This window comes from Maniola hyperantus, chromosome 3, assembly GCF_902806685.2.
Source record: "Maniola hyperantus chromosome 3, iAphHyp1.2, whole genome shotgun sequence".
Taxonomy (NCBI): domain Eukaryota; kingdom Metazoa; phylum Arthropoda; class Insecta; order Lepidoptera; family Nymphalidae; genus Maniola; species Maniola hyperantus.
In genome coordinates, this window is record NC_048538.1 from 4109732 (window position 1) to 4135901 (window position 26170).

General features: G+C 36.6%; 1 protein-coding gene across 1 annotated transcript; it reads right to left on the reverse strand.

The window, feature by feature from the left end:
• Positions 1-260: 260 nt before the first annotated feature.
• On the reverse strand, positions 261-25614 carry DAT (Sodium-dependent dopamine transporter). Its single transcript, XM_034984555.2, has 12 exons — positions 25510-25614; positions 20673-20846; positions 8947-9081; positions 5999-6153; positions 5490-5605; positions 4482-4620; positions 4061-4195; positions 3881-3984; positions 3422-3659; positions 2063-2291; positions 1022-1290; positions 261-749 (listed from the first exon to the last, which is right to left on the reverse strand). Exons 2-12 carry the CDS (start codon positions 20815-20817, stop codon positions 555-557), a joined length of 1860 nt encoding a protein of 619 aa, XP_034840446.1. The 5' UTR covers positions 20818-20846; positions 25510-25614; the 3' UTR covers positions 261-554.
• Between the last annotated feature and the right edge of the window lie 556 nt (positions 25615-26170).

A 26170-nucleotide genomic window follows, 5' to 3' on the forward strand; every position in this document is an offset into this window, starting at 1 on the left:
TATCGTATTATTACTACCTATATTTTTTATAATAGGTAGGTACATGTACATTTTAAGTAAATAGCTACGTATCTAAGTATATGATAATCTCTGTAATATATTAGTTCGAACTATTGAAGAAAGCTTGAAAGCATAGTTAAACAGCAAATATTTGCTTCTATGTTGAATGAATTGGCTAAAATATATAATAACCTTAAATATAAATTATAAAAAAGCACAGCAAGGTAAAGCACATTAATGCATATTGAAAAGCTCAGCAATGTTATGTAAGTACCTATATTTTATATATTGGAAAATGATTAATTTTATTATTTGAAAAAAAGTAGGAATAATTTAGTTACATAAATATTTTACACAATTGTTACGATAATTACTAATACTGGGTTTCCTTTAGCCCCTTAAGTCTAAAAAATAATAATTCAAATCAACATGACTACTATCCACACGCCATATACCCGATAGTTCTTCATAATTTTATTTGTTAACCGTTGATAAACTATTTTCCTGTGCACGTCTACAGTCTACACGTAGTAGACGTCAAAGGAGAGCGTCGCTCACACAAGCGCAGGTTGTCCGTATGGTGGTGCAGTTGGTGCGGAGGGTGCGGTTGGTGCAATTGGTGCGGGCGGGGTGCTGGGCGTCGTCACAGCGGAAGTCAATCTTACGCCACCGCTCTCTGACACAACCATTCCATTGGTGACTGTGCTGCGTTCTGTGTCACCGTATGGCGTTGTTAGGATGCGGAGACGCTGGAATGAGATTAAAAGTTTTTAAAATTATACTTAATTTTTTATAGTTTACGGACATTTTTCTCCAATCAATTTGCATCTTTCCTTTTCATAGAGATTTTATAAATCAAATGTATATAAAGTACATACAAGCATACTAAAACTAATAGACTATGTAGCGTCTCCATATAATAGATGGAGAAAATAAAAATAAGGGAAATCTCTAGTTAAGTCAACATAACATCTCTGAAAGCTAGAGTTTAAAAAAAAACATAGGAAGGTGTCATCGATACCTCAAAGAAAGTTCCTTTGGTAGTGAGAATCTTGTAAATGGCAACCGTTGGAATACAAATAACGCTAGATCCAGCGATCGTCCAGCCCAAAGCGTTGGCCCAGACCGGGTACACGTAGCCCTCGTACTGCAGCGGCTCATAATCCAGTAGACCGTATGCAGTGATGAAGAGGAGGAATGCAGGAGCCGCGAAGCGCCAGCAGATCCTCCAGTACAGACCAGGTCGAAAACCGATCATGTCCTTGATGTCTTCGCAAAATCTTTCAGTACCTGCACAAAAAGATCTCAATCTATATACTAACATTTTTCAAAATTCAAAAGTATTTATCTATTCCACTACTCAACTGCTGAATTACTCAATAGCTCAACCGGTAAAGGAGTGGACTGAAAACCGAAAGGTCGACGGTTCAAACCCCGCCCGTTAACATGGCTAATATTGTTTAAAAAAAAATCACAACGAGCTGCTTACATCTTGGAGATTTCTAATTCCGAATAGTAATTAGAGAGGTCTCGAAATTCAAATCAACCTAAATCTACTCGAATAAAGCCACGGGCATCAACTAATATTAATAAATATTTCTTCAAAACTTTTTTGGTTCATTTTTACTCCAGGAAGCCATAAAAAACTCTCATCATCTAACAAACACTCTCAACCTATATTTTTTTTTTTATTTTTTTATTTTTTATTCATATATATTATTTAAGTAAATTTAGTGTAGGTTTTTTAAAATGATGAAATAAAATGAAATGAAATAAAATGTACGTGGTAAAAGTGTCTGACACTTCGAGTATTGTCCACAGATTTGCACACGAGTATTTACATTTGATTGACCAAGGTGATTTAAGTCGACAATTTATAGTGTCCTTATTTATTTTAATGGATGTCTTTTGGTGTTGAATTTTTATTCAAATATAATTTCAGTTTAGGAAATATTATGTTTCTCAACAGGTTCAGGTTCTTGTTTAAATTCCAGATATGTCAGTAAATACTCTAAGTAATAGTTCGTATAAAAGTATTTTACCAAGTATTTTACGACCTTACCATAGATCCAAGAAACAGCAATAGCTTCGAAAAACACAGCAACCAACATAGAGTAACCAGCCGCGTATCGATCCAGAAGTTGGAAAAAGTAAAACCCGCCAGTAGTGCATGAAGTCAATCCAACTATGAAGTACAGAGTGAATAGGCACGCCACAAACACTTCCCTGTGGCGACCGATCGGGGGATACTCGTCGCTCAGTGCCGTTATTATTGCCTCTGAACCGCCAAACTGAAAGTAAATAAAAGAAAAAAAATTGTACCAAAAAGAGTAAAAATTGTTTAGTTACCTACTATAATAATTTTGCTCGTCAATTTTTTATTGCTGTAGATTATGGTAACGTAGTGGATTAGAAATCACGGATAACGATTTGACGCCCGCACAAAGCAAACCGCTTACGCCTACGCTTACAAAATTTAACATTGCGAGTTATGATTGTTGAAAGTCAGGAGCAGGGAGCAGCGTAGCGAAACCAATAATTAGTCTATGGTCAGGATTTAATTGCTTAATTTTTAAGTAAATTCGAGTATTTACTTTTAATTAAAAACTGTCAAAATTCAACACTGTCAAAACTCAAAAGTCTCCATCAATGATTTTAAAGATGTTCGCTCTAGTTGTTATTGATTGTCATGTTTCCCTTGGTAAGCTAAATTCCAGCCAGCTTTGCGAATCTACGCCATGAATTAAAAGTAGGAAAGTCATTAATAATTTTGTGGGAATGAGTGTAATAATTTATAATTAAATTCCGCAATAAATTTTAGACTTGGCTTTACACAAGCTTAAAAAATCTATTAAACGTACCGATGCTCCTAAAAAAAGCATATTATACAGTCGAAGATTATGTGAATGATAAAAAGCTTGGAATTGACTCGCTCCAGCAATGCGTATATATGCATAATCCATACTAATATTATAAATGCGAAAGTGTGTCTGTCTGTCTGTCTGCTAGCTTTTCACGGCCCAACCGTTCAACCGATTTTGATGAAATTTGGTACAGAGTTAGCTTATATCCCGGGGTAGGACATAGGCTACTTTTCATCCCGGAAAATTGATGAGTTCCTACGGGATTTTTAAAAACCTAAATCCACGCGTACGAAGTCGCGGGCATCAGCTAGTATTATTGTAAATTGAACACTTGAAAAGAGCAACCGCCGAGTTTCTTGCTAGTTCTTCTCGGTAGGAACGGCATTCCTAATCAGTGGTGAATGGTAAGTAATATAAATTATTTGACGATTCAAAAGCACTTGTAAAAGTTTACTTGAATAATAATATATTATATTCTAATGAAAAACCTAATTACCATGCAACCATGGTAGGTATTACTCCATCCTATGCATGCAACGATATAACTACCAACTTACAGAACTATCCAAGCCCAAGGTCAACAACATCATGAAGAATATCAATGCCCAGAAGGTGGATCCCGGCATGGTAGCGATCGCAGCCGGGTACACTATGAACACCAGCCCTGGGCCTTCCGTGGCCACGTCTTGAACATCTCTGCCGGACGCGTGTGCCATGTAGCCAAGTACACTGAAGATGACGAAACCAGCTATGAAGGACGTGCAGGAGTTTATGACGCTGGTAAGTAGAGCATCTCTGAAAAAGTCGAAGGCATAGAAATTAAATAGAAAACAATGAATGTAAAAAAAATCAAATGTACAGAGTACAGGCTAAGTACAGAGAAAATCGGAAAAAGGCAATAGGTAGGTATAAAAAATAAACTTATGATGTCATCAGGTTTATGGATTAAGTATATAACCAATTTGGATTATTTGCACGCTAATTTGCTTTTATGTTAGGTTTTTAAAGATACGTACTTGTAAACGTTGTTGTGGTATTTGTTATACGAAGCATAAGCCAAAAGAACGCCGAATCCTGGACCCAATGAAAAAAAGACTTGCGTTGCTGCATCGACCCACACCTTGAAAAATAAAGTTTGTATACAGTCCACTATTGTATTTATGACTTTAATAAGACTCGTCGTTTTCAATAAATACCTGCGGTTGAGTTATAGCTTCAAAATTAGGACTCAAATAGTAGGCAATTCCGGTTGCGGAACCTGGTAAAGTGATCCCTCGCACCAAAAGAATCAGAAGAACAGCGTAAGGGAACAGAGCTGTGAACCAAACGACCTACAAAGAAAAATTACGATCAAAATTATTAACTGCAACTGAATCAGAACGTCAGTGGCATTAAAAAAATATCTGGATCCATACCTATATCTATCCCACAGATTAGAGATAATCTGAGATCTATCCGCATGTTTTTAGTTTTTAAAAATCCTGTGGGAACTCCTTGATTATTCGGGATGAAAGTAACTTATGGCCGTGTACGGGAGGCGAGGTGCATCACTGTGCGAAATTTCATTAAAATTAATGTCATTAAAACTATTTTATCCATATAATTGTGAATACATACTTTTCCAGATGTGCTAATGCCCTTCCACAGCGAAAAATAACAGATGACGTACACCATAAACAGACAGAGTGCCATGTCCCATTTGATGGAGCCCAAATCGTGTAGCCCTTCGCTCCTGTGAAGTTCTAGAATTGCGCGGCTGAAAATTTCATTACCAATCAGAATAACTTAAATTTCAGTAATAAAAGCAAATTGTTATATTTTTTCTTGTAGCCTGTCGTAGCTGGTTGCTCGATAAGAACCCGGACCCGAATGCAGACTTACTGATGCCTCAAAAACTACTCTGAGTTTTGTTGTACTGATCATATTATAACAAAAAAACCATAATAACTATCATTGACGTTAATTGTTTCATAAATAAGATTCTTCTTATCATGGTTGTATATTAGAATAAAATATTTTCCATTTCATGATTCCATGAATGTATTTTCGTAAGCAACAAGCTTGAACTTTAAAACCAATTCAATGCGCTTGTTCGAGTTGCGTTCCTTCGGTTCAGTAAGCTTTTATTTTGTCAACTAAACTCTTTTTCTCTCTATCTGCGTTATACCTGTCCCTAATTTCTGAGGGTCGTGATCCCTTTCACTAAAGGGATCCTACATACATAAGTGAGTAAGTACTCAATGTTTAATTTCTAAACAATGCCTACATTGCGTATAATATTGTCATGTACCTAATTCTTTGTTTTGGTTTTGGTGTACAATAAAGAGTATTTTACTTCATTTCCTTTAATTTAATACAAGATACTTAAATGTACTTATTGATAGAGATAATGATGATTAATAGAGATAATAATAATGTATCCACTAATAGGTACATTCTAGCATTGTAAGCTAGACCTCATCATTGCTTAATAATAAGCATGATTGTCGTCAATAAAATAAGAGCTCTAGAAACTATTGAACTTGGAATAATAAAGTCTAAGATCACGTATTAAGTATTATGGCAGTAGGTGAGTAGCATATGAAACTGTATAAATAATATACCTACGAGGTAAGTGTGACTTACTTAAAGTATTCAGAAGCGGCAGATGTGAATTGTGTGGTTTGTGCGGGGGTGTTGGACGCGGAGGAGTTGTGGCGTGTTGATTTGTTTGCGTTTACCGAAGTCCAGTTCGCTTCAAACTACAACAATATTGTACTACGTTACCAAAACATTACTACAAGGATATGACTATGATGGTCTCTAAATGTGAAAATATGACTTCAAGTAGGTGACTTATTTAGTAATCTGACGCCAATTCTCTTGTGCACACACGACGTAAATGAAATACAGAAATTACATACCGTTAGTTCTGTATAACAATAGCAAAGTATAGTTACTAGTAGATATTCGTATTACGACTTTTTCCTTAAAAAAATATATAAGTACTACAATACACTAAAATAAGCTAATGTTACTCAATAACTAAGCTAAAGCTACTGAAATCTAGGAATCCACTTATTAGAGCAGCATTCTTTACACGTGGTATATTCAGTAAGTTCTACATCCAATAAAAATATGAAAAATGTTCTTACCGGTTGACAGGATTCCGTATTCCAGTCATTGTTACAGTTCGTCCAAGGTAGCATGGTGGTGAAGGAAGCGAAGAAGAACCGGAGAGCCCACGCGATTATAACGTTATAGTAGAAGTCCACATAAAAAGCTATTAAAACCACCGCGTAACCGATACCTAAGGATAAATAAAACAGAGGTACAAGATAAAGTAAATATAAAACAAAAGGAGTAATTTATTGAAAAGTACAGAAATCTTTTCAACTGGCTAACTTAGAAGCCACAAACTACATAGGGAATAGAAAAGATTTGCGGGCAGGCAGATGAAAATAAAGACCAGCAGACTTGTGTTGTAGTACTAATTCATATAATAATATAAATGCGAAAGTGTGTCTGTCTATCTGTCTGCTAGCTTTTCAGTGCCCAAAAGTTTAACCGATTTTGATGAAATTTGGTACAGAGCTAGCTTACATCCCGGGGAAGGATATAGGCTTTTTATCCCGGAAAGTCAGTTCCCACGGGATTTTTAAAAGACCTAAATCCACGTGGACGAAGTCGCGGGTATCATCTATCATATATCTCTACCATGTAGAGTGGCATAAACATTTACAGATTATTGTAGCTTATATACTAAGAAATATAGTTTAGGTAGGGGTAATCTTTAAGTTGACATGTATAATTATTATAAAAATTCTAACTACGATAAAAACTGATTAAAACATTATCTTGCAAGTGATTATCTTATGGTCACGTATTGGACACATTCCCATGTGCCATAAACATAAATGACATCATAGAAAACTAGTTAGGAGTCAGATCTATCACTCACGCAAATCACCAAATTCTTACTCTTAAAGAGTAACGTATTTAAATCAGTATCATGTACTATATGTATTATGTCCACCATAGGGAAAAATCTGTCTATAAAAACATACACATCGAATTGAGACCTCTACCTTCTTGGAAGTCGGTTAAAAAGGAAAGCGCAAAAAAAATACCTAAGTAAAAGTAAGCAACACCCAACCCTTATAGAAAATATGTCCTCAGAAAGCGTCCTTTCCACTCCATTACCAATTTTATTCTTCAAAATCATATCGTTGGAGCCACTCTAGCGGGACGTGACAAGTGAAATGAAATCACCGGCCATAAGCCGGCCTCGCAAATCTGCAGTCCTTTCAAAGCGTATGGAGCACTTAGGGAGGCGAGAAATGGTGTCAATTATGGGTGTTAAGTGCAAGCCTTGGGAGCACACCGCCGCGAATGATATGATCTTTATTTTATTCTAGCAGCAATGACTTAAAAGGGTTTTTACGGAGCGAAATGTAAATGATGCAAGCATGAATGGAATTCAAAAACGAAATAAACGTACGATCAATAATTATTAAATTCAATACCATCACTACCCATGTTACCCATACCTATTATAAATGCGGAAGTGGTTTTTTGTTGGTTTGTTGATTTATTTGTTTGGTAGTTTGTCGTTCAATCACGTCACAAAGGAGCAAAGGATCGACATGAATTTTTACATGGATAAGTTAAAGAAATGAAAAATGACATAGGCTACTTTTTATCTATTCTTAAAAATATTAATCAACGCGGACGAAGTCACGAGCATCAGCTAGTATCCTAATATATAACCAAAAATAACGACTAGGTACTAGCGAAAATCATTAAAATAATTATGTAGTATAGGTATATAAAGTCTGCATTGTACACAGAAAAGTGAGAGACGCAAGCATGAAATCTAAATAAACCAATCAATCAATGAAATTCAAACTAAGTAAGTTACGAAATATGTAAGGTCATTCATTTTCGAATCATCAAAGGAACGCCCACGCCCATGTCATTATTTTGTTAGACTGATTGATGTAAATGGGTACAGCGTAGCCGCTACGCTATACCTGTTACATAGCTACGCCGTAGCGGTATGGCATGCATTTTATGAGAAAAGTCCCAAAAGTGCAAAGAAGTTAACACTTTTCGTTATGTTTGTAGAGACTCAGAATTCGAACCAGTGATCCCTGAGTTGTATCCATGAACAGACTTTTACCACAAGGCTAGAGGGTTTAAAAGGAAAGTGCTATAATTCAAGATTGCTAAGACATTGAGCGTTCTCAAGACTTCTATGTGGCACGTGACTGAGTTAAGTGGTCGTAAATTCAGTATGATATTTATATGCTACTAGCTTATGCTCGCGACTTCGTCCGCGTGGTCTACACATATTTCAAACCCCCTTAGAAGTTGAATTTTCAAATAAAAAAACAAAAAAAACAAAAAACCGAAAATAAACGCAAGCTAGCGCCCAACGTGGGACACTAATGTAAAAAACCCGTCAAGTGCGAGTCGGACTCGCACACTAAGGGTTCTGTACCATCATACATGATATACATCACTGTGTACTTTTTATTTTATTTTAATTTGCATGGCAGCCATTTTGAAATGCAATAAGTAACTCGGTTTTTTATCATTTCTTTTTAAAGCGGTAGTAGAAATAGGTACACATGAATCAAGGTTTTGATTTCTTTGACGGGTCTTTACTGACATGACAAGCAAACAGACAATGAAGTGATCCTATAAGGGTTCCTTTTATCTACGGAGATACGGAACCCTAATAATGTTAATTTTATTCATTTCATGATGAAATGAATAAAATCAACAAACTTCTTGGTAAATTGGGTATTTGCCTATGTCAAAAATAAATTATTCTCAGTAATTATTAAATAGACGGTCTTCCAAAATACGTAAAATCCACGTCCTTTGTTAGTTTTAAGAGTAGTAACCATTTTAAATTATTATCGATTAAATTAAAAAAAAAACACGCCAAAAGATTGTTACGTCGCATGCCGGTATTTCCACGAATGTATTAGAATCTCGCATACTAAGCGCGCGTTTTGACGTTTGATAAAAAGTAATTGAATTGACTATACCTACTTAGTTGTCAAATACCGTATTAGTTCGGTGAAGTCCTTACCTTTAAGCAGAGGCACAATCCTGCCCCAGCAGGTGATGGCACCCTTGCGATGGAACTGTCCCAGCGCCAGCTCCATATAGAACAGCGGGATTCCGCCCACCACCAACATGATGCAGTATGGTACCAGGAAGGCGCCTGTATGATATCAATGAGAATTTTGATAACCTTCAAGATATATAACGATACAAATAACCCGATACATAGTCAACTGCCTACAAGAAGCATACAAGATAGCGTACGTCATCGGAGCGAGACCAATAGTTAATCTATGGCGTAGGATGTATAAAAAATATTTTTATTTATTTATTTTGAGCTACCCACAGCACAGTTTTACCAGACTACATAGTAAGTCTGGTAAAACTGAGCTGATAGGTAGCTCAAAATAAATAAATACGACGAGTAATGACCAAATTTGGTACAGAGAAACGTCCTGGAGACGAACATAAGGTAGTTCCCACGAGATTTTAAGAACCTAAAAGAACGCGGACGAACTCGCGGGCATCATCTAGTTAAACAATAAATATAACATTTACATAGATAGGTGCGGTGCATTGAAAGTTCTTAAGATCTTATACCAGTACAATTAATGCTCAAAGCTCTAGAGAATTCATTAAAAAAAACTTAAGCTTGATATTATCTCAATTGACCTGCTAATCCTCTTAAAGTGGGGACATTTTTCACTCTATTTCATTCGGGGGAGCAATCTCAGATCGCAGATCTATATTCTCAAGGCAATAATTTCATATCGACAGAGGGCGGAGGGTGAAGGACGACGCAAATTGTGCGGTAATTGGCCTTTTAAGTCTCGTACTTAGAACAAGCTTTTATGAACTTCTAGACAATACAGTGGAATGTAACTGCGAAAATTTTAAAGGAGTGTCTAAAGAAAGCTCTTATAGTAATTTTGTAGGTAACTACTTTATCATTAGGACTCAAATCTTTTTTAGTTCTACAAATGTCTTAGGTTTTCTTCAACGGTAAACTATGCTTAGCTACGAGTACGTTATTTTTCAGTACTTTATAATTTCGGTCTTAACGGCACTCCACGCTCGCAATAGCTAGAGCGAAGCAGACTTTTCCAGCATGTTTAGCAGTGGGAGGGCGGGCGGTGCAAATCACATGCTGCATGTTGCACAATACAATCAGTGGATTGTAGGTTTTTGATTCCTTGTATATCATGGAATTCCGCAAATACTGCCGCAATACCGCAATGCCTGCTTCTATCCTATGCTACAGCGAAGAGAAGCATCCCTGCCGTTTCCGCAATTTTTGATTTTTCAGTGTTTCGTTAGGTGTAAAAAATTTGTCTTCGAGAATACGTAGTACTTACTACTTAAGAATTGAGTACAATTGCTAAATAGGGGTCTTCCGTTAAAGACTTAATATGTTGGTAGTTGGACGCGTAATGATCCTATCAGCACCAATTTACTGCGAACATTATGTTGCTCATCAGTGATTGAAAGTACTGGGTATGTGTCTGATTCATTCCTTTAGAACCAATGCTGTTTTTTTTTTATTCTCTCTTTAAGACATATAATGTAGATAACGGGTAGGTACCTAGCAGTGGCGAAGGGTGAAAATCTGAAAAAGGGAAGCCGGAAAGGTACCTACCTACCTACTTACCTAAAAGAATATCAGCTGTTCCCCATCGATTAAAGACGCTTTTTGTTTTCAAAACTCGATTTAGAAAAATTACTATCGTTACGTAACAAATAGGAAATCTGTTAAACAACAATCTATGTGAATTAAGGTAATTTCTGATGTTGACTTACCAAACTGCATCTAAATTACCGCGAACTTACACTTATTAGTTATTAATCACTAGCCCCAATTTATTATATCAAAATAAAACACCACTAACAACTTTAAAAACAAACGTGCATGGACGCTTCACAAAAACAAATAATAATCAATCAAAATCAATATCAAATCACCCTTCAAAATACAAAATAGTAGCATGTACCTGTTAAAATAATACTATTAATATAATTTTTAATTTGGAGGTATAATACGGTAACTCGGATTCTAGCGGCTTACTTACGTCAAATTTGTCTGACCTGTCCGAGTTCCAAATTCGTATTCGCTACTGGGCCAGATTAAATTGGTGGGTTCCAACCGTAGAGCAAGACAGACCTAGTTCGCTCCTTTCGCTTTCGCTAGGGAAATGAAAGAGATAAATACTAAGCAAAAATCTAACTAGGGAATCCGATATTTTACGGCTTGTATGGTGTAGGACTGTAGGTGTATGTTTCTTACCTACATTAGCTGTTATGCTTTTAACTTAAATTAGTTATAACAAAAAAAAATAGCATTTGTGACGATCGCACCTTTGTATTTACGAACGTATTACCGAATTTATGTGAATAGTACCTACTTACGCTATATTATGCCAATTCTTAAAGGGAAGCCGATAGGAATCGTGTTATATTGACTCTTCGCCGCTGGTACCTAGGTATATACGTGATCATCATCATGATCAACCCAAAGCCAGCGCACTACAGAGCACGGGTATCCTCTCAGAGAGAAGGGTTTTGGCCATAGTCTACCACGCTGGCCATGTGCAGATTGGTAGACTTCACACACCTTTGAGAACATTATGGGGATCTCTCAGGCATGCAGGTTTTCCTTCACCGTTTTAATTACTTCAAACGCACATAACTCTGAAAAGTTAGAGGTGCGACGTGCGTGCCCGAGATCGAACCTCCGACCTCCGATTAGAAGGCGGATGTCCTAACCACTAGGCTATCACAAATACATACCACTCATAAAATCATAAAATTAAAATAATTTTGTTTCAAAAGAAGAACCTTATATTATAAATTCTTCATTTCTCTAATTCTTTATTTTTATTTCATTTCTTTGTTTTTAGTAAGTTCTTCAAATCGAATGAAACATAACCTCTATAATATTATAATCTTCAAAAAAAATTAATGAATGAATGAAATAATGAAATTTGCTTTATCCTGATTCCAGTTTGTAGCTCAATTTATGTAAGTATTTGTCAGTAGGTAATAAAATTATAACAGTCCATAAAAATTTCATTTGGCTTATTTCGGTAACCAGAACCAAGATCACTCAAGATATTAGATAGGTAGGTACACCGAAATCATACCCGAGTGATGGAATTTAATACGGGCGCTAAACCTATCGCAGTTATTATTATTGGACACTTTTCGGAGTGTAACAACTAAATTACATTAGGTCAAGGCGATACACAATAGGCCAAAACGGATATAGGTAGGTATAAAGTTATCATCAACTATTTCGATTCAGTCGTGGTATAATAAACACATTTCCGACTTCCGATCAGCTAAGATCCCACGAATGATTTAATGCTTAGACTGTTCCCTTGGAAATCTCGTAATACCTACCTATCCAATCATCCGCGCCCCGTCGGGAATGGCCCACGACGATTTTATTATCCCAAGTCCAGATTTCGATTGAAAAATTTAAAATGAAATTTTAAATATAGAAAAGCTTTTGACTTTTAGAAATGACAATGGAAAGTGTTTGTCACAAACTATTTACCCAAGCGAACAAAATTTTTCACGGTTTTTAAACCAAATAAATTAGCGCCACCTCTTAGATACTAATGAACGACCCGTTTGAAATTCAGACGTCACTGAGGTTGCATATTGGTGCTAAAGCACCACTGAATCGGTTCCATTTTGTTTGTTCAATGGGCCTGTCCATACGAAGTAATATATAAGTCAAAAAAGAAAAAAGAAAAGTACGGAAGTAAATTTTTCTATGTGATCAAATCAGAAATGAAGAGATCCGTAGACCGTAGGAGAAACAGAGTAATCCACGTAGCTCAATGCCCACCATTCTAGCACGTTGGAGTCCCAAGGTGCTAGAATGGTGACCTCGATTGGCCCAGCGTTGAAAGACCCCCACTAGGTGGACAAACGACATCAAACGAGTCGCAGAGAGGTGCTGGATTCAGGCGGCGCAAGACCGTGGCGTGTGGAGGTCCCAACAAGAGCCCTATGTCCAGCAGTAGACATCTATCGGTTGATAATGATGATGCAGATGAGTCCCTACATTACGCCTAGGGTAGAAACCTTACTAAGTGTAACTTTTCAAGGTAACGTTAACCGAGCGCAAATCTGTCATTTTTCCCGTCCATACCAAATCGAAGATTCACGTACGGCGGACTACGGACCTTAACTTGAAAAGTACAACCAGGGCTCAGAAATCTCTGTCCTGGTTTAAAAGTTCAAAAGCGAGACTACTTTTTATACGACTAAAAGAGGCTTTGATCCCGCGACCTGTTGCATCCAGCGATAAAATAAATCCGTCTAACTCCCACCCTCCAATATTTCATATTGAAAGAAACCGCTTTACAATGCTGCTTCCTCCTATAAGTATTATAAGTTATCGTAAAAAAATATGGGAATAATATATAAACTGATGTTTATAAAAAGTTTGCTACAAAGGACCAAACTAAAAACCTTGGTCATTATACATTAGTTTTCGAAAATTTTTACTATTTTTTGGTGATAGCTTAAAACTATTTACGGCTTTTTAGAAATAGGTAGGACGGTAGAATAGCGATCCTTACATTATTTTAGATTAATTAAACAATAAAAATTTCCCAAAATTTTAGAAAAAATTATTTTGTCTAATAAAACTAATAAGTAAGTAGACAGAATATATTTTACCCACAGGCAATCGCACTGGTTATACTCGTAATAGTAGCCTCTGAATCATTAAAAAAATCTGAATTTAAAAACAAAGTAGGGATCATGTTTTAAGAAATCTTATACTTATATAAAACCCGTTTTCGTTAAGTTAGTAGATACTCGTATTAGTTGATAAAATAGAAATAAAATAAAATAAAATAGAAATCTTTTTTATTCGTATAAACTTTTACAAGTACTTACGAATAGTCGGATGCATCTACCACTGGTTCGGAATGCCTTTCCTACCGAGAAGATGCTTACTTGATGATTTGATTATCAATGTTATGTAAGTATAGCCCATAAAAATGACTCCTCACGCGCCATTATAACTCTATGGGTCAACTGTCATGTCAAAATGTTCACCGTTAAAATAAGGACTAAAATCGTACTTTTGACATAAAATTTGACACAAAAAGTTAAAATGACGCGTGAGGAGTGAGGAGTTAAATAGCTGGTAGATATCGAAGTAAAGAATATCAACAGTAGGGTTTACTCATACAGTGTTAATCAATTTTCCTCCATTACGCACTCAAAGCGTCACCGTGGTCGACTGAGCCGTGACGTAACGTTGCCGTGACATGCCGTGACCGCCGCTATGATGAAGTGCTCAATCAATTACGGGACCAAATTACTTGTTACAGATTGCATATACGTAACAACGGGTCACTGCGGGGTGACAGTTTGCTTTTATGAAGATTGTGATTGACTGGTTAAGTACCAACGAGAACGACAGTCTTTCCTTGGTCTACGGAAAAGAATTTTTTTTTCTGTTAAGTATTTTCTCGTGTTTTTATTTATAGTAACAGAATTTAGTATCTATTGGTAGTACTTAATAATACAATAGTTTATGTGCTTATTAAAAAAGATATTTATTATGTTGGAAACTACGAATAAAAGAAAGGTTAGATTCTTTTGCGAACAAAAGAATCAACTACGAATAGTTGAGTAGCTAAAAACTTAGACCGGGATTTGTTCTAACTTCTAAGTAGTATGTACTTTATATGGTTTTTATTATTTTTTCTTAAACGTAAATTAATTAAAATGGAAGGTATTAAAAAAGAATACACAGTTAATAAAAATTCTTTTCAAAAAACCGACTTCAAAAGCCACTGAAATATTTAAAAAAAATTGTTTCTGCAAATAATGTTGAAGTTGTGCGAGCTTCACGCAATATTCTTTAGTTTCTTTTAAAAAACATATTATATGTGCTGAATAATTCTCTCCTTCTTGGAAGTCGATTAAAATGTGATTAGCTTTCAACATAAGATTATATAATACGCGACAGTTCGAGATGGCAACCGGGGTATGAGGCTGGGGGATGCTACGCACAACCGCACGTCATCCGCGCTCCGGGTTAGCGCGGGGGATATGCGGGTGTGCGGGGCTTCCCTACCCCGACTGTCATCTCGACCTGTCGCGTATTATACCTAGTATGTAATTTCACCAAAGCGTCTAGTAATAACTATCTAAAATTGAATTAACTCAGCTGTAGCCGACCAGGCACCAGCTCATAAACGCGTTCTAGCGCTTAAACAAATTTCCGCCGTTGACCCTTTGACGGCACTTCAAACGATAACATTGCTACGCAGAATTGATATTTAATCAGATCAAGAGGGGGACCTATCGGCTACAGAAGGCTACAGATGACCTTCCCCCTCCATTACCTTATTACCCATATTATTGTGTTACTAATTTTCCTGCACGTCGAGTAGCTAACGAAGTTTCTCGCGACGTCGCGTAAAGGGCGGGTTTTGATTTTCAATTACTGACTCTTTGACGCCAAAGACTTGACTCGTACAAAGTGGAGGATGTAATTAGTGTTGTAGGAACTTTGTTTCTTGTTAAGTATTTGACTACTGTTGTGGTTTACAAATTTGTTCAACCTAAATATGTGTAGGTATTAAACGAAAAGACCTGACTCACTGACTGACTGATCTACGTCCAGCCCGAACAGATGGACCTAGAAAGCTGTAAATAGCTATGCAATATGCATGCACCGAATTTTTCAAGGTTTTCGCGGATTAGTATCTACATACCTATTAAAAATCACGACATGCATTGCCAGACACTTTAGTGTCGTGGCAACGCCCTATTCCGAAGCAAAAAATAAAAAATATTGAATTTATACTTTGACGTAAAGATTTTTTACACCTTTGTCACGTGTTATCTCCCAAAGCCACCATGATCCAAACTTCATAGTCACTGATCGTTTCTCCCTGTGTCAGGGGCAATACGCAGAGAAACTTTCAGCTTTCGAAATAACGAAGGTCTTGCACTCGCTGGCTCTCTCTCTCTACTACGTTAATATGACAGCATTTCAGATTTTTTTGACAGGTTTGCGCAAACTTTTGAGTTCTGTTTCCTGTTTTCTTCTGGCTTAAATTGAATTCCACAAAAGGTATCTATATGCATAAGTACGCAAATAATATTTTTGCGTACTTAGGTATACATAAGATAGGACAATAGAATAATATGTTGATGTCACAATAGGAAGATCAAAGGAGGAAAGCTCATTTGGTGGGTTTCCGGTGAGTTCCGGACTAGTTGAAGCCCAACGCGTTGCGAACGCCAGTTCGGTTAGCCATTTCCGTCTGCATCTAACATCCACTTATTTAGTTCTCTTTCATCATTTACTATAGGTAGGTAGCCAGTTATACTTATTTCTAAAATTACTGCAAAGAGACATCCCCCTGCCAGACACCCTTAATCTTTTAAACTTGGGCGTCTAAGTGTCTGGCGTCTGTCACTAAGTCTGGCAATCATCATCATCACCATCATCATCACCATCATCATCATCATCATCACCATCATCATCATCATCATCATTATCAACCAATAGACGTCCACTGCTGGACGTAGGTCTGGCAACGCATGACATCATTTTTAATACTAACTCTGAGATAATTAAAAAACAGCCTTTATACTTTGGCGTAAGATTTTTATCTCCCAAAGCCACCATTATCCAAACTTCGTAGTCGATCGTTCTTCCATACGCAGAGAAACTGTCAGCATTTATAAAATATCGAAGATCTAGCACGCGCTGGCTCTGTCTCTATTAAGTGTCTATAAATATTTTAAAATCATTATTACGTTTCTCAGAGAATTTTTGGAAAAGCTCTTTTTAAGAAATAATGACCGCTAATATTTTAGTAGTAATAGTGTTAGATTTAGACCACTAAGGACTCATGTACTACCCTTACATCGGGTCTAGCGAGTCTTTGACAAGCGAGTTTGGTTGTTGTGTCTCACTCCTCGATCTGAGTGATAAGGCTTATTAGCTTTTAATTACCATAAAACATATTATAATGGATTTTCTGAAATTTAAATTACCTACTTAGTTACTACGTTTAGTTCCATGAAAAAATTCTACAAATAGCTTCATTATTTTGACTTCATTATTTATTAAATTTGTAGTAGCAATAAAAGTCAATATGTATTTTTTTTATATCATAAAGTATGACAGCATGTACCTATTCTACCAAAATCAAATCTAGCCTACGAGCACAGCCTACGAGTGAAGAATATATCTAAGAATCGGTACCTACTATCTACATTGCTACCAGTTTTTATTAGCAGGCATTCTATTTATGTGTTTTTGGACTCTACAGTATAATGAAAATGTAAGAAGAAAATTCTAAACTTACTGTGACTTCAAGCGACCTGTAACCCCACAATTCAATTAGCATTTAAGCCGGTCTAAAGGCGGTCATCGGCAGTTAGGTTCGAGAGCCCTACAGTCTACACTAGGCGAGGTTGCAATCAGACATGCACTGCGGGAATGCCGAGTCGTATGTGCTTACGGTGCATAGTCTAGAGATATGAGGCAGGAATTTCAGAATTCTGCTTTGGTACTTTATGAATTGATATTAAGAATTTCATAAATGAATGAAATATATTATGTACAGGTACTCCAATATTAATAGGTACCTATTATTAAACATAATATGTAGATTATACAAAATAATAAAAGAATGTACTTCCATAGGTAGGTCTATTAAATTTTTGAGACATATATAGGTAATATGTATAGGTAATTAGGTAGATTTTTTTACCAATAAGTAATATCTAAGTACGTACGTGCCAAACGGAAATATTTTGGTAATGCAAAAATAATGTTAATGATGATGATAACAAAATTGTTATAGGGCCCGAAAATTTAAATCAAATCTTTATTTTGTGGGTAACCACTAACCAGTGCTAAAAATAAATATTAATATCATCATCATCAGTGATCAGCCAGTACAGTTCAATAATTAGATATACTTAGCATAATTTTAAATTGGTTATTGCCCATTTTTGGTGGGTAGCCCTTTATAGACATGGACACATTCATATACCTACCTATCTAGTACATAGAGTTTTTTAAAAAGAGCAAAATATAATTCTTTTTTATTTCGTGTTTAATTACTTCGTAGGTATTCTATTCTGTTTTCCGTATGCATTTGCACTGCAATAGTAGGTATCTAGGCAAAGTAAAAACTTCTAACTTTTTCTAATGCTCAAAAACTTCAACAGCTAGAGTTTATACCTACCTACCTATACTGCATAATAAAGCTACCACAATAAGCACGTAATAGTTTACAGGTTGTGAATACGTCTTTCAGGTCGGAAACAGGCCGACAATTAGTGCGGCTAGAGGTCGCAAGAGGTCATAAGTGGTGGCAAGAGGCGGCGAGAGGCGGCAAGAGGCGACAAGAGGCACTTAGCATTCACGGCGGCGTTTCATCACCTCGCCGCACCTCCTCTTACACACTGACTTAGTCAGGATAACGTAATAATGCTGGGATAAGTGAATTTAACCCTCGAGATTTGGTACACACGTGATCATTGTTCTATAATACCCGGATAAGTTCAATGAAATTTAATATTATCTACCTGTAAAAAGAGTAGGTACCTACCTAATAGGTCTTGTGCCAAATGATTAAGACTTTTTGAAGTTTTTCAATGCGTTTCCATATTTTAGGGTAACGGTCAAATACGTTGAGTAGGTATACCTACCTAATTTAGGCATTACCTATTTGACTTCGAGTACACTGAAAAATCGCGATCTACTGCCAAATGCAATCAAAATACTTACGCTTTTTTAAACGTACCTACACTAGATATACATTTTTTTCTTTGAAACGATTTTCAACTTGTTTTTACTTTTTAATGTCACTGAGAGCTCAGCAGCTACCTATCCTTCGTAATATTTTCGGCAAAATCAATGAACTTGGAGTCAAGGGCGGATCCAGCTTTGGTGCCAGGGGGGGGTCACATAGTCGTGGTCAAGTCACAATCGGGGTATGACGAGCGGGGGTTGGGGGGGACGCCCCACACACCCGCACGCAGGGCCATCTTTAACCTATTGGAGGCCCTGGGCACATTAGAATAACGGGGCCCCTATGATCTTGACAGAGTAGGTACTATTTTCTTGGAATAGGCAAAGAAAGCAGATAAGTCACGTTCTAGACGTATTATAAATGCGAATGTTTCTATCTATCTGTAATCGTTTCAAAGTCCATATTCTAAATCAAAATTTGGTACTATTCAGAGATAGTTTACACTTGGAAACGGCTTTTTATCCCGGAAAGTTAAAGGGTTCTCACGGAAATTTTAAAAAACTAAATCTATGTGGACGAAGTTGCGGGCATCAACTAATATAAAGTAAAAGCGCGAGCGAAGCGAGCGCGAAATTTTTCATATATTTACGAAAAAATCATATTAAGGTAGCTACTAATATTATAAATGCGAAAGCGTCTCTATCTACTTATCTGTTACCATTTGACGGTCTATCTTTTTGACCAGGTAGTACGCAGAGAAAGCTTTCATCCCGGAAACCTGCATACATTTTTTATGCGGAAAATCAAAGAGTTCCTACGGTTTTTGAAAACCTAAATCAATGCGGACAAGGTTGCGGGCGGGCAACAACTAATACAGAGCAAAAGCGCGAGCGAAGCGAGCGCGAAATTTTCTGTCTGTCTGTCATCTTGTTAGGTACTTTTTCACGGCCAAATGTAGGTAGGTAGGTACTACTCAGTGATAGCTTGCATCTCGGAAGGGATTTTTAATCGCAGTGAACAGAACGTGCGAGCGAAGCGAGCGCAATATTTATGACATTATTTACAAAAAAAGAAAAGATAAATGTCAGAAATATTGTATAACGATATAGATAAATGCCAGAAATTTTGTAATAAAAACTATAAAGTCATCTGTTGTATAAAGAATAGTTCTATTATCTTTAGGGGTTCCCAGATGCAACGAGCGCTTGGATAATAAAAACTTTACTATAAATAATAAACGTAAAGGACCAATCCGACCAATACATTATAGGCATATAATACATATTATTTTTTACTTTTAGAGGTTTTTACTGTCGGGAATTTGACCGTTGATTTTATCGAAATAAATATGTTTTTGGGTATTAAAATATCGGTTGGTCTGTTATAGTTTGGTGATCTGGCAGGGACTACTGGGCCCCAATCGATCGTGGGCCCTGGGCAAGTGCCGTGTGATGTTCTTCAATCATTGAAGAACGTCACACGAAATGTGACATCTCGAAGGAACTTACATAAAATCTAGGAATATAAAAATATAAAAAACGTTATGTTTAACAATTTTAATTAGTGGTCCACCTAGGTCCTGGACGCAGCCCGGGGGGGGGGGGGTCATGACCCCCATGCCCCCCCCCCCCCCTGGATCCGCCCTTGCTTGGAGTGCCACATTGATAAGTCCCACATTTTCCCATCAATTCAATGTTTAATATTTTTTCTACTCTGTGTTGTTTTCCAATACCTTAAGTTAGTACCACAGAACAGGGTGGTCTGTGGTTAGTACCTTACAAGTTGTAAAGTCGTTGTGTGGCGACGCATTAAGGTGTAATGTACTTCAGTTCACAAAGCATTGCGGTCTAAAGTTCAACAAAAGTTATTTTTCTATCGTGTAAATATATTATTTCTCTCTCAGCAGGAAGAGAGCAGTAAGTCTATCCTCTTCCCCCATATCTCGCGCTCACCGACGTTAAGCGTCAGGGTATTCAGTGATATCCTAGTACTTACTTACCCCCTCCATTTTTGTAGCATAGGTAGGGAAAGCGCCACACGTTAGCGAGGTCAACGGCAAAGCCGATGACGGATAGCAGGAAGTCCACCTTCTTCCCCCATGTCTCGCGCTCGCCGACGCCCGGCGTCGGGGTCTTCAGCGACATCCTAGTACTTGTCCGGTTGCCGCCACAAACTAAACAAAATAAACCCTGAATAATTCGGCGACGAAATGCTAGTATATCGCCGCGCCAGCTAAACACGGGTCTCCTCTCAGAAAGAGAAGGGTTTGGTGCATAGCCTACCACGCTAGCCAAGTGCAGATGGACAGACTTCACACACCTTTGAGAGCATTATGGAGAACTCTCAGGCATGCAGGTTTCCTCGCGATATTTTCCTTCACCGTTAAATCAAATGATAGCTATTAATTAATTGTTTATAGCGTACAAGAACTCTAAAAAGTTAGAAGTGTGCGCTCGGGATCGAGCCCCAGCCGAGATATTCGGAAAGCGCTTGTCTAGCTGTTCATGAACTATCCGACCTAGTTCCTTCTTCACCATTCTGATACCATAACGCGAGACATCGTAAAAGCCTTAATTTTTTTTTCAAATAAGCTTTTACAAAGCGTATCTAACACTGATATGAAACGCTCTTCCTACCCAGAAGATCCAGCAAGAAACTCGGCGTTCCCTTTTAAAAAAAAATTACAATACCTACACTACCTACTGTATAGTGCGACAAGGCTATCTTGGCGCGTGGCGAAAATCGGAACTAACGTTGCCATCAAGTGTCCCCTTTGTTCTTGTTTGAATATTCTAAGCATTAGTTCTCCAACAGCGCCCCCCTGTCAATGTCAAGTGTCAAGAGAGCCTTGTCGCATTCAACTTAATTTTTATGTCCATAGATTCTATGATCTGTAGACAATTCAGTTCTTAAGGCCTTGTCCCTTTAAAAGCAAAAGTGGTGACCATATTATTGTGTAACCTACCCAAACTTAATTGAAAAGCTATACAAAAGAAAACACGGTGATTACATTCCCACTCGTCCTTTAACCGGGTTTAATTAACAGAGCAGAAATAATCCCGTTTCGAAGGCCACTCCATTACCAACATGGCGGATGAAGTGACAAATGTTATCCCGCGCTCGCATTGAACAACCCTTGGCTGACCAAGCTGTCCGGTGTTTGTAGGGTTGTCGCTATTTTTGTTTTGTATTTTTGTCAAATAATCAGAATTTATTCAGGCTTCCATGCAGCGATATGAGTACCTACAGGATTTGTAATAAGTGCTTCAAAAGCGGCCCGAAAACTTAAAGCCAAAATAATAGTTTGACCTTTATTTAATTAGTTAATTTTTAGACTGCTTAAGTGTTAAATGTTATTTTAGATTAATTTTTTTAAACAGCCTGGCCATTTTGAGCGATGTTATTTTGTTCGTGATCTATCATCTATCCTATATAATAGTTACCTATATTATATCAATGTTTCCATGCAATGCATCTAAGTACATGAAATGCAGAATTACTATTAAGTACTATTCATTGCTTATTATAATTTTGTTTTGTTTGTTTGTTTTGTTTTGCCCTCCGTCTGTTAGTTCACACTATACTCAGATTCAACTGTATGGATTGTCAATTTTCATACGGTTTTCACCAATAGATAAACGGATTCTTCAAGAAGGTTTTAATTTATAAAAGTTTTGTGTAAAGGGTGAACTATGACGATGGTTGTCGGAAAGATTGGCGAATATTGCGGTACTTGAAAGCTTTATTGGTGAACGATGCTTAAAGTGTTTGATTTATTTATATAAATATAAAAACAAGATGTAAATATGATCAAAAAATTTCCTCTCAAATAAGCCTTTTAAAACGTATAACACTTTCTTTAAAAACAATTAACAATATCCAAAAATATCATTATAAATGCAACTGAAAATCTTTACGAAGTTCGGACGAATCGCTTATAACGTCGTCTGTAGGTGGGTATACAAGGTTAACCAGAACGCTAGCAAAAACGAAGACAAGTGATAGAACTGATGATTATTGATATGATACCACAAAAAAACGCGAATAAAATCCTATAATTTTGTAAAAGTTTACGATAAATAAATAAAACATCTGACTGGCGCTAGAGGTCAACGAACAGCGTAAGTAAGCCACTCGGAGTCAATGCCGCGTCGTAGGCGAGGCTTGACCCTAATTATTTTTTGTTTTGCACGTTATACATTGCGGGTTTGAAAAATACTAAATCACTAAACTACAAATTGAGGCAAATGGTCATTGGTATTGGATTGTGTTTAGATAGTATAAAAATAACGCTAAGTTTTTGCTAGCGTTCTGGTACCCTGTATATCCTTGATACAACGACTAGTAGATAAATAAAACCAAATTCATTTTGTAGCTGCGCTTTGTAGTTTGTCATAATTGTCAACCCTATTATAAGTAACTGGATCCCACAGTGGCAGAGTAGCTGTCACGGACTACTGTCTGATTCCCTGCGAAAAACACTACGTCATCACAACAGCACGCAAAGTCCGAGCCTAAATTGGATTCTAATAATCTCACATCGAAATTGCCGCTGTGAACTGCTTCATAAATTGCGTAGCAAACTTCATCATTTAAATAGGTGCTTACCTACGGTGCTTAGATATATCACTACCCGTATTATAAATGCGAAAGTGTGTTTGTTTGTTGGTTTGTCCTTCAATCACACCCCAACGGAGCAACGGATCGACGTGATTTTTTGCATAGATAGGTATAGCTAAATACCTGGAAAGTGACTTAGGTGACTTTTTATCCCGGAGAATCATTGTGATCCCACAAGATTTTCAAAAACCTAAATCGACACGGACAAAGTCGCTCGCATCAATCAGAGTTACTTTGAAGAGTCCTAAGTGTTAATTAGAATTTCAGGTTTTAAATAAAAAAGCTCCAAAGACAACAATTGGAATTTAACTCTAGAATCTGGATTTAATTTTAGTTGTATGCGAGGTTAAATTCTCTGTGGCGCACCCTCATAAATACTTAGGTACCTTTTTAAATTAATTATTATCATCGTCATCAATCCATTAATCCATTATTATTGGCCCACTACTGCATGAGCAGTGAACACGGGTCTAATCTCAGAATGAGAACTGCTTATATTAGGTGTCTTATTTATATTGCTATCGGCTTTCAACTATTTATTTTTGCCATAAGTAATTATTTGTTACTATTTATTTTCAAGAAAATAAAAATGTAATGTAAGTAGGTAATCTCTGAGGGATGAAATAGACTCCTACCTACGCGACGGTATGCTACTATACCTCATTCAAAATTCAAATAATTTATTCAAAATAGGTAATAAATTACGCCTTTTGATGGTCATTTGTTGGATTTGTAAGATATAGTGGTGATAATTATCACGCGAACTTAAAACTAAAGCTAAGAGGGCTCCAAACGCGCCCAAACCTAATTATTTCGTATTCACTGTATAAAAATCCTACGCCCGTAAAATTGTTAAGTAAGTATAATAATTACGTATTATTGTATGTGTACTTATGCCAAACAATAAGTATGATATAGTACTCTTCAAATAAATAAACCGATATTTTCTTTTTCACATATTTTTACATTCATTAAAAAAGGGTGCTACGCTTAACGCTACGCAAGTGCTACGGAATACGCGCACTTGATATTATGAAAATTATATCCATCGGCCACTTTATTCATTGAAACTATGAAAATTCATAGAGGAATAGTATGATACCGAGCTCTTTTAAGTGTATAAGAACTACAGTATCAGACTATAGCCTACCTACTTGTAGTGTAGACATGTAGAGATTTAGGTATATAGGCGGCAACTCTACCTATTAATAATTAGAAGTATTGTAATTCACCTATCTATTCGCCTCTTTACAAAAAAATCCTGGATCCCTTAATCTCATTTTGCCTTTTTAGGGTTCCGTACCTCAAAAGGAAAAACGGAACCCTTATAGGATCACTTTGTTGTCTGTCTGTCGGTCTGTCAAGAAACCTACAGGGTACTTCCCGTTGACCTAGAATCATGAAATTTGGCAGATAGGTAGGTCTTATAGCTGACATTAGGGAAAAAATCTGGGACTGAATTGACGGATCGGGATAGCTAGATAGCTATCACGATGGCATCCTATAATAGCTAAATCTGAAAACCGTGATTTTGTGGTTACATCACACAAAAAAATTAAATTGTGGTCATGACCTAAAAATTAGTATTTTCAATTATCAAAGTAAGATAACTATATCAAGTGGGATATCATATGAAAGGACTTCATCTGTGGATTCTAAAACAGATTTTTATTTATTTTTATGAATCATAGTTTTTGATTTATCGTGCAAAATGTTGAAAAAATACGACTGTACTACGGAACCCTCGTTGCGCGAGCCTGACTCGCACTTGGCCGGTTTTTTTTGTTAATTGATTTACGTACAGTATATACTGGTCATTATAGACACTGTTGTTATGTTAGATTTTAAGGCGTTATTTTCGTAAATGTTTGATTGTGTTTATTAGGTATAGGTACCTATTGTGTTGGATCAACAAATAAGTAAATCTATTCTATTCTATTTTTTAAAATACCTACAGTAATATGACTAAAATAAAATAAAATACTTCTAAATCTATCTATCTATTCTATTCTATTTTTTTTAAATACCTACAGTAAATAAAACGAAAATACTTTTGAAAATCGAACTTTTAAATATTTTAACTGGTTTTACTGCTTTGCCGTTTATATGCCGTTTGGTTATAATTTAAGAAAACAACACCATAAATAACAATATAAAGTACTAAAGTAAAAAAAAATGGAATGCTTGTTTAAAACAGTATAAGGCAGGGTACTCACGTGCGGCTCGGTGGGCGCAACACTCGCGCCATGTCCGCGCGCCGCGGCGACCGCAGCCAAGTGAGAGGAATCAGGAATCTTCACAACCCTCGTCTCTCAATGAGTGTGCCCGATCCTGGGGGCGGGTCACGCCTCCTACTCCGACACCGGAAACAGTTCTGACCTAAGATCTTTCTAGAAAATTCAATATTTCTATATACTTGTTTAGGGGATAAAAATTGGAAGAGACCTCTTTTATTTTTTCCTGCTGATTATAAACCGGTTATCTTTAAAATAAGAGTGAATAGGTACCTTCTAGGCAAATAAATCCCATCTAGGACACGTCATCACACGCCATCTGGTGTGATCATGGTCAAGCGTGCGCCTATAATGAATTTAAAAAATCTATTGTACGTACTTATTGTAAAATAGGTATGAGTAAAAAATATGAGTTTACCTAGATATGTACGGTCTACATGCAGATCTTTTTTGCTGGACCATATTTTCTTTATACCAAAAAGTCAACAGAGGCCTAAAATATCCATGAGTGTCCCGACAAAAATGTAAATTTTAGTAAATGGCTAGGTATAATAGAATCTACCTATAAGAAGCACCCTACCTATATAGGTATAAGTAGAAGCAGAAAAGAGGGCTCAAATTTAATAGAAACATGGTACATTCA